Source organism: Rutidosis leptorrhynchoides, chromosome 2 (assembly GCF_046630445.1).
Source record: "Rutidosis leptorrhynchoides isolate AG116_Rl617_1_P2 chromosome 2, CSIRO_AGI_Rlap_v1, whole genome shotgun sequence".
Taxonomy (NCBI): domain Eukaryota; kingdom Viridiplantae; phylum Streptophyta; class Magnoliopsida; order Asterales; family Asteraceae; genus Rutidosis; species Rutidosis leptorrhynchoides.
Genome location: NC_092334.1, coordinates 535,911,945 through 535,921,598, shown reverse-complemented (window position 1 = coordinate 535,921,598; position 9,654 = coordinate 535,911,945). Strand labels below are relative to the sequence as shown.

Below are 9,654 nucleotides of genomic sequence, written 5' to 3'. Positions count from 1 at the left end.
GTGATATATGTCATTGTACACTAACGGCTTTTATGAACGGATGTATGTGGTCCGAGTTAGCGATATATGTGTTGTATGCTAACGGTTTATTGTATGGATATGTGTTGTCCAAGTTAGTGATATATGCGTTGTACACTAACGGTTTTATGAATGGATATATGTTGTCCAATTTAGTGTTATATGTGTTGTACACTAATGATTTATGAATGGATATGTGTTGTCCAATTTAGTGTTATATGTGTTGTACACTAACGATTTTATAAACGGATATGTGTTGTCCAAGGGTTAGTGATATATGTGTTGTACACTAACGGTTGTTATGAACACCGATGGGAAATTCGAGTACCATTCCTTTTTACGATTGGTTAACCTTGGGCGTTTATATATTGTTGTATATATATATATATATATATATATATATATATATATATATATATATATATATATATATTTATATATATATTAATGTATTGTTGTGATGTAGCTAACCCTCTGGGTGTAGCTTATTGGCGTTGTTCACATCGTCGTTGGTGACTTACTTTATGGTTGTTGTTACTAGCTTGTTGCTTAGTGATTATACGGTATGCTTAGCTTAGCTTGCCTTTATGCTTGGATGCTCCGGTATGCGGTATTTGATTATTTGTGTGGCGTGTCCATTTTATGCATATATATATATATGTATGTAGTATATTCTCACTCACTAAGCGTTAGCTTACCCTCTCGTTGTTTACATTTTTATAGATTTGCTTGGATGCGGTGGCTCGGGTAAGCGTGGGAACTAGTGGACTCGCGTAGTTGCTTTAGAAGGCTTGCTTTTGGATTTGATTAGGATTGGGTAGCGTATCCCCAATCGCCATGCTCGGCTTTATTTTGTATTAAAAAAATCATGTGGTTGAAAACTTGTATTTTGTACGAAAGTCGTAAAACGGTCGATGTGGGCCCGGTCTCGTAAAACTTATTTTATGAATGGAACGTGTTAGTTTTTCATATGTGAGTATGTTGTGAAAAGTGTTTTGTCTAATTACGTCGGGAAGTGGTCAAACATTTTTATGTTTTTGACTTTTTGGGACAGCAGCCTGTCCAGGCCCTTCTGCGCGCCGCGCGGGGTCATGGCGCGCCGCGCCACTATGCTGTACAAATATATATATTTTTTTATTTTGCATATTTCGATTGCATATGGGTTGGGTTGTTACATAAATCTCCTTATTTTTCTTCGAGAACTCGTTTTTTAAAGGCAGCCAAGACGAGATGTTCATCTCGCGAGATTTCTCGGTCAACGGGGCCAAATTTGGTTAAAGCTACGATTTCTCGAATGTTGTCGCTCATTTCTCGGGTTTTCTTGTATAATCTCGCAATTTCTCGAATTTTCTCACTCATTTCTCGGATTTTCTTGTAAAATCTTGTAAAAATGTATATAAATTTACATATATATATATATATTTATTTATATATATTTATATTGAAGAAAACTAAAAAGTCAACGTCTCCGATCTTCCCGAGTCGAGATCTCCTTGAGATGCCGAGAGCTCTCAAAAATGTCCAAACGAGAGTTCCCCGAGATTCGAGTTCTCCAACCTTGGATATAATAAACAAAACACAATACTACTTATACATGTAATTATGATAGAATTATTTTTTCAAATAATAATATTTATAATATAAAGTATATTACAATAATGGTTTTTCAAAATCAAAAATTACAAAGTAGGGAAACCGGCATTTCAAATGCCGTTTTGCGATTTGTCACCCCAAACCGGCATTTCAAATGCCGGTTTGCTTACGTGGCATTTTTTATGTTCACGACTAAATTTGAACCCTTAAGCTCTTTTGTTGAAAAACTCCCAGAAGGCTATAAGCCCTTTGGTAACCAAATGGGTTAATTAGTTTAAAAAAAGATTAATGTTTGTAGTACAGTAAAAAGAAATATACATAAACTATAACATTCAGCTTTTTTAACTTGTGACAAATGAAACAAAATTTGTATAACATTTGAATTTGATAACTAGTTTGGAGGTCCGTGCTTCGCTACGGAGACCAAATCCACATACACATATAATTTCAATACTTTTCTTAATCAATAATAAAAGAATGCAGTTAAGAAAAAAATTATTATTTTTGATTTTTTTTTTTTACAATAGTAAGGTGTTGGCCGACGGTGAAGGTCGACGGCGGCGTCGGCTGTTGTGATCGTAACTGTTGCCGGAAGTAGCTTTCCACCGCCACTCTCGTGGTGTGTTGGGCTATTGTAGTTGTTCTCCTACAGGAGGTCCAGCGCTTGACATTTATCAGAGTCACGGTCGTGAAAAACCCGACTCAAAAACTTGACTTTTCAGGTATGTGTTTTTTCTAACCACTACCAAACCGTCATATGTTCAGATTTGTTTATTGATCGGTTGATTTTTAGATTTGTTTTTGTTCCTTTAATATATATGTTTATCGTCCCCCCCCCTAAATCAGACAATTGGGTGGACTCGTGAGGTATTTGATATGCTGGGTGTCTTTTAAGTTTTCAGGTATGTTTATATATTTCATCAAACACTAAATTGCCCTTTGTTCCGGAAGTTTGTCTCATGTGTGGATCTGGATGTTTTTTCTTTAGATCAGATTTGATGGTGGTTGAAAGTTGTGGACGGTGACGGTCGTAGCCGGCCGTGAAATCGGCGGTGGTAGGTGGCAGTGCATGGTGGTGTAAAGTGGCTGATGGTGGCAGTTGCAGGTGGTTGGTGGACATGGAATATTGGTGTAGATGGAAAAGAGACCCAAAAATTAATAAGTTCATGGTTTTTTTTTCTTTTTTTTTGTTTTGAATATATGTAAAAAGACGAATATTAACTGGTGGTCGTTGTATAAAATCAGAAGATTAAATAAATTATCTCAAAAAAAAAAAAAAAACCACTGTAGCTACAATGCGCTACAGTAGCTACAATGTTTTTTGGTATGTGGCGGGTTATGATTGGAGGGTGTTGTTCATATTTAGTACTCCCTCCGTCCCAGATTAATTGTCCCCAGACAAAAAACACACAGTTTTAAGAAATCCCACTAACTTTATTTCTCCACCAATGAAATATCTTCTCTCTCCAGATCCACCAATGAAATATCTCCTTTCCTTTCTATTTATGGAAGTAGACAATTAATTTGGGACATCCCAAAATGGAATACTGGACAATAATTTAGGGACGGAGGTAGTATATAGTATAATATAATAATAATATGTCATTATGTCAACCACAAATTGATAGTACAAATAATTTATTTAAAAATTTAAAAAACGTATCCATTTTCATCCTACATCTTCTTAGAAAAAGTAATTATAATTTTTTATTATTATTATTATTTCAATCGTTGATGAATAGAAGAAAAACATCCAAATTGATCTGTTCAATACTTCAATTTCCAGGGTTTCAGATTGAACAAGGATCTTCAAGATTTCTGTTTTTGCCAATTACTCTGAAGAGTAAGATTTGAAAGTTTTGTGATTCTTTTTTATCGTTAACATATTTGGTTTACGTAATGCATTACATTTGAAACTATTATTAGGTTAATCACAATCACAATTATGTGTTTTTTAATTAGGCAGGCTGTATTTGCTACATTTCCAAATATTGTGTTCTATAAACAACATTGAAGATTAATATATTGTAATTTGAAAGTTATCAATTTAAATGTAATTTTGTTATGATCATGTGATGTAATTATAATTTATATGTTATGTCTCCAGGAAGTTTTATTATATGGTAATTGCATTGGTTCATAAAGACAAGCCAGTTTGTGGTGTCATAGATGTTATGCAGAAGTTACTTTAGGACAGTGATCCTGCAAGCTGGGCATATTTGTAAAATCGCACAACGCTCTGTGCATTTATCTATTTTTAAGAATAATACTGCATTAACGTCGTCCATTGATCAACAATATTCAAGGATGGATATGGAAGGTAGTAGTAATTGCCGGAGTTTAATAACTTCACTCGAGAAGAAAGATGGTGGTTGCTATGCAAGTGGAGGTTGGAAGAGGTAAATGTTCTTTTTGAGTATTTATCGATAAATAGAAACAAAAAGATGAATGTTTTAAATTTTTGATTTGAGACTCAAACTTTGATTTATTTTGGCAGTGAAAATGGAAAAATAAGTTGTGGTTTTTCAAGTTTTAGAGGAAAAAGGGCTACCATGGAAGATTGTTTCGACGTCAAAACTTGCAAGATTGACGGGCAGACGGTCTGTCTGTTTGGAATATTTGACGGTTATGATTCTTATTAGCACCCATTTACATTAGATTCTGTAAAATAACGAGAGAAAAAACATTTATGAATTTTTGTTAAGTTTTCGTTAGTTTTGTGTAGGACATGGTGGTTCGCGTGCATCCGAGTATCTGAAGGAAAATCTTTTTAAGAACCTTATGAAGCATCCGGAATTTATATCAAACACTAAACTCGCGATAAGTAAGTCACCATATATAACATATTCCTTTTATAAGCGATATTTGAAGTACGATGGATTTGCAGATGAAACTTATCGACAAACTGACTCGGATTTTTTGGAGTCTGGAAAGGATAATTCTGGTGATGATGGATCGACTGCTTCAACAGCGGTTTTAGTAGGTAATCATTTGTTTGTTGCCAATGTTGGAGATTCTCGGACTGTTATTTCAAAGGCGGGCAAAGGTAACTAAATTTTATTATTGATCTCGTTTAATTAACATTTTGTTTATGGTTAATTGGTTATTATGAATTTATACAAGTGAGTTATTTCTTATAGCTATTCCCCTTTCCGAGGATCACAAACCGAATAGAAGTGATGAACGAAAAAGAATTGAAAATGCCGGTGGAGTTGTCATGTGGGCAGGTAAAGTTGTTAGTTCGTATTCATCTATAGATTAAACGATTGTTTTTTAAAATTTAAAGATTAACTTAAGTTTTATGTTAATTAGGAACTTGGAGAGTTGGAGGCGTTTTAGCAATGTCTCGTGCTTTTGGAAACCGTATGCTGAAACAATTTGTTGTAGCAGATCCTGACATTTAGGTATGTATGTCTTAAATCATTTGTGTTTAACTGTGTTTCATTGCCAATTTTTTAAATTATTTTATTATTTATTATAACTTTTATAGGAACAAGAGCTTGGTGAAGAGTTTGAAATTTTGGTTCTTGCTAGCGATGGTCTTTGGGATGTCGTACCCAATGATGTATGTCATTGTTAATTTGTCATCATTGTTATATGTTAACTATGAATGTTTTGTGAGACTGTAACCTGCTAAAAATGTGGAAAACTTTGTGAAATGTTGCATATGTTTGTTATTCTTTTGTTATTTTATTTTTTATTTTATTGGTCTTGTTTATCAGGATGCGATCTCACTTGCAGAGAGCGAAAAGGAACCGGAAGCAGCAGCTAGAAAGTTGATAGAGACTGCTTTTAGTTGTGGAAGTTTAGATAACATCACTTGCATAGTAGTCAAACTTTACCATGATCCCACTACTCGATCTAAACCGCAACCTAACAGAAACCAAACAGAAGATTCAAATGGAAAGGGATCCGAAAATAAATGATGATTGTTATTGTAATTTCACTTGCTGTCAACTAGGATTATAAGTTAATGTCAAAGAGGAATGATTTGATTCATTCATATATTACAGTAGTTTGTTTCTTGTCTTTTAAATGGTGATTGTTGTCTATGTCCATAAATATTGGCTGATTTTTTGAAGGTTAAAGTTGAATAATGATTTTCTTTTGCTTTCATTTATTCGAGTTAACTGTTGTTGACTGTAAACTTAATCTGTATTATTGTATGTATCGTTGTGACTTCAAACAGTAGCATTTAAGTCAAAGTGTCATTGTTGTAAAGAACCATATCTCATGATATAGCCTAGTAATTGTGGTCATGATATTCTTATAAGAAATTTCAAGTTTAAACTTCATTATTATCATGTATTGATGTTTATTCGTGCATCCAAAAAAAAAATTGTTTTCGGGTTTGTATGGTTACATTATGCTATGACTGTGTTATTTTTTTCTTGCCCACTGTCCCATTAGACTGAAACTAATCGAGCGTCAGAAATTAGGCTTTAGCTTTCTTGGCGCTTTTGACAGAAACTGACGCAGGTTAACCCGACGTTAGTTTTTGACACATGCGAGCGTTAGTTGCCTAGGTGACGAAATTGTTTTTGAGCGTGAGACTTGTTTTAACCAATCATAATTCAAGACAATTTTTATATATTTATTTAATTTTATGTTTCTCACTCAAATTTCAATCATACTTTACCACATCACTTTATAAATATGTGTGATAAAAATTTAAACGTTTAGGTTAATGAAAGTCAAATACAATCATAATCAAAACTCTTTTTTTTTTTTTTTTACCAAAAAGTGCACAATTTGATTCTGACGTTACAGTCGGGATTAAAACTAATCTTTTAAATGTTCACTTAATTTTATACATAGTTTAAAAAATCTCACTAATCATTATTCACCTTTCTTAAATTTATTCTCTCCGGAATAAAATTTTCTGATTGATTAAAATATAAAATGAACACGTCAAATGAGACATCCTAAAATAGTAATGTAAATATTTGTGGTGGGACGAAAGATATATTTATTATTATTTATTATTGTATATTATATCAAAATCAAATATTACGTAATGCTAAAAGTATACTACTAGTAAATAGAAAAATAATAATAATAAAATATAGGTTAAAATGAAATCTTGGGACCATTTCACTAGGATGTGGGATCATCGTTGTAAAATAAAATCTCAGTTTTGGGACTATTGTGAATAAAAATCGGACAAAAGATGACATTCTTAAAACTGAACATACTGTAGGGACTATTTATATAACTTACCCTAATATATCTACTCATGATGACCCTAGACCAGTAGACCTAACTAAAAGGGTCCAAGCAAACATTGTCCACCAGTCTCAGTCTAAACCTCGATGACTACTCCATTTTAGGGGTTCTGCACTCCTTTCATTTTTTTCAAATCAAATTCTGAAATTAGTAAACCTTCAAACAATAACAATTCATATATGCGTTTGATCCGTATTTCATCTTCACCAAGCTGTCCAGTCTCAATTGGTAATTACAATTTCCCTCCTTTTTAGATGATGTAAAATTGTTAATTAGGGTTTATGTTATCATCTATATTTTCATTTTGTTGTCATGATTCTCGTTAGTCTACTGCTTTTTCATTCTAGGGTTTACATGATTTTAGTCATTTCTATGTTAATTGTATTATTTTTGTTTTAAGGCATGAAATTTTGTGTACCGAGTTTGAAGGTTAATAATATATAATATATACTACTTATTATCAGGGCGAAATATTTAAAAGAAGTAGAAAGGAATTGAAAGTTTTCCTTTTAATTAGAGATATACACTGTTTTTTTTCTTTCTTTTTTTTCAAGTTCTTATTTGGCTATTGAGCTGTTTGATTTCATGATAGTTTTTTTGTTATATGCAAAATGAAGGTTTCTTGATTTTGGATTGACTTCAGGTATGTATGTTTAGTGCAATTTTATGAACATCTTGATAACGAACAGAACGTTGACAGTTATCGTTATAGAGAATGGAATGCAATAAAGATGAGGCAATTAGAGCCAAAACAATTGCAGAAAAGAAATTGGGCGATAAAGATTATGCCGGAGCAAAGAAGTTTACTTTGAAAGCACAGAATCTTTATCCAGGGCTTGATGGTATATCTCATATGTTGATCAGTCTTAACGTGTATATCTCATCAGAGAAGAAGGTAAACGGTGAATGTGATTGGTACAGTGTTCTTGATGTAAATCCATCCGATGATGATGAAACAATCAGAAAACAATATAGGAAGTTGGCGCTAATGCTTCATCCGGATAAAAACAATTCGGTTGGTGCTGATGGTGCGTTCAAGATAATTTCAGAGGCATGGCGTTTATTATCTGATAAAGTTAAAAGATCCGCTTATAACCAGAGAAGGAACGCGAGAGTATTTCAACAAAGGTGTCCACCTCATAATTGGCGTCCATCATCATCATCGTCATCACCATCACCATCCCCAGTTGTCAATAGATTCCATGCTTCTGCAAACAGAACAACTTCAACGCCGAACAGTTGTCCACCTTGGGCTTCAGTTTCATTCAAGCCCAAGCCCAAGCCCAAGCCCAAACCCAAACCGAGGCCTCCTGCTACAAATGTCAACGGTGGTGATACTTTTTGGACTACGTGTCATAGATGCAATATGCATTATGAATATGTCAAGGTGTACCTTAATCAAACCATTCTTTGTCCCGAATGTCGCAAACCTTTTTTAGCTGCAGAGATGCCAGTACGACTTAATATTCCGAAGGAGAAATTAAAGAGGCATACTGATGAATTTCTTGCTCCATGTTCATCGAAAAGGACAAGAGGGGAAAATGGTGGTGAGTAATCTAAAGTCAAGGTCCCGGATCAAACGAGTGCCCGTAATTGATCACGGCCAGGTTCTCGAATTGAGCTTCACATATTTTGACGTACTTAGTGTTCCGTCACTTTGAACAATGTTGTTAATCGGCAGCCTAATTTATTAAGCTAGTACTAATATTGTATAGGTAAGTAGTTTGGTGTTAAATATGCAGAAGTTTATTGCGTTATCTTATTGAATGAATGAAAGATTTCAATTTCTACCCTACTCTTTAAAGTCTTTACTTTGTGAAATGACTAAAAGTTAAATAAGTTTTTTATTCTTATAAATATGGTAGTTTACTTAACCAGGTAGATTTACATTCCACATAAAGAGAACCATTTTTGTAATGGTTACTAAGCTCTCAAACATTGTTTGAATGCAAAACCGAAAATCGTAACGGTAACTTTGGATTATTTCATTTCTAGGAGAATAACCTTAGTTAACAATAGCGTTTAAGCACACCACACTTCATTTCACCACTATAATTGATAAAGATTTTACAAGTAGTATAGATAGATAATAAATTGAAAACATAGTCAAACACCAACTCACATAATCTTTCTAGACAAGCTACTCCGATACAGCTAAACCAGAGTTTATTTAGTCAAAGTAACATACATTAAAACCCTACATCGCATCAATTGAAAACCTTTGTTGTAAACACGAAATTGAATTGGACATTGATATTTTCACTATTATAATTGATAAATCAACTAAAACTATGTGGTAAGTATTTGTACTGTACAAGTGTCTAATACACAATTATAGTGGATCTATTAATTTTATCAGTGAAAATATCATCATTTAATCGAATTGGTAACCATGAGTGTGGTGGTTGAATGGTTATGACCCTGGCCTTCCATAGTGGAGGTCATGGGTTCGATTCCAGGCACCCACAGTTATCCACTCATGGCCACGGAGGTTCGCCTGCAATGACTACGGGCTGCTCGCGTAGCGAGTAGTCGCCCTGGGATTAGTCAAGTTGACCGTTTGGATACCCAGGTTAAAAAAAAAAAAATTTAATCGAATTGGTAATAGTGGATGGTAGCATCGCTTGTTGTGGTTGAACCATTGAACCGCATATAACTCCATCATGGCATCATCCACTTCATCTAGATACATAAGTAGCAATCGCTGCATCCAGTAGCGGATCTAGGATTGGGAGTCATTGGTGTCACCGGTTAAAACCCTCAAAAAAATTCTACTACATGGTTTATTTCAGTGATGTTACATAAAAAAATTTACAC

The 9,654-nt window shown here is 33.8% G+C and overlaps 1 protein-coding gene and 1 pseudogene across 1 annotated transcript; both read left to right on the top strand.

Annotated features, from left to right (window-relative positions):
* Window positions 1–3,780: 3,780 nt before the first annotated feature.
* On the top strand, window positions 3,781–5,537 carry LOC139889625 (probable protein phosphatase 2C 76; annotated as a pseudogene).
* Window positions 5,538–6,892: 1,355 nt separating this feature from the next.
* Window positions 6,893–8,627, top strand: LOC139892996 (uncharacterized). The gene is made up of 2 exons (XM_071876127.1): window positions 6,893–7,065; window positions 7,481–8,627. The coding sequence occupies exon 2, from the start codon at window positions 7,553–7,555 to the stop codon at window positions 8,390–8,392; it is 840 nt and encodes a 279-aa protein (XP_071732228.1). The 5' UTR covers window positions 6,893–7,065; window positions 7,481–7,552; the 3' UTR covers window positions 8,393–8,627.
* The last annotated feature ends 1,027 nt before the right edge of the window (window positions 8,628–9,654 follow it).

Bases quoted from the DNA above. Each gene is read 5' to 3' on its own strand.
- LOC139892996 (XM_071876127.1), top strand. From the start codon at position 7,553: ATGGAATGCAATAAAGATGAGGCAATTAGAGCCAAAACAATTGCAGAA.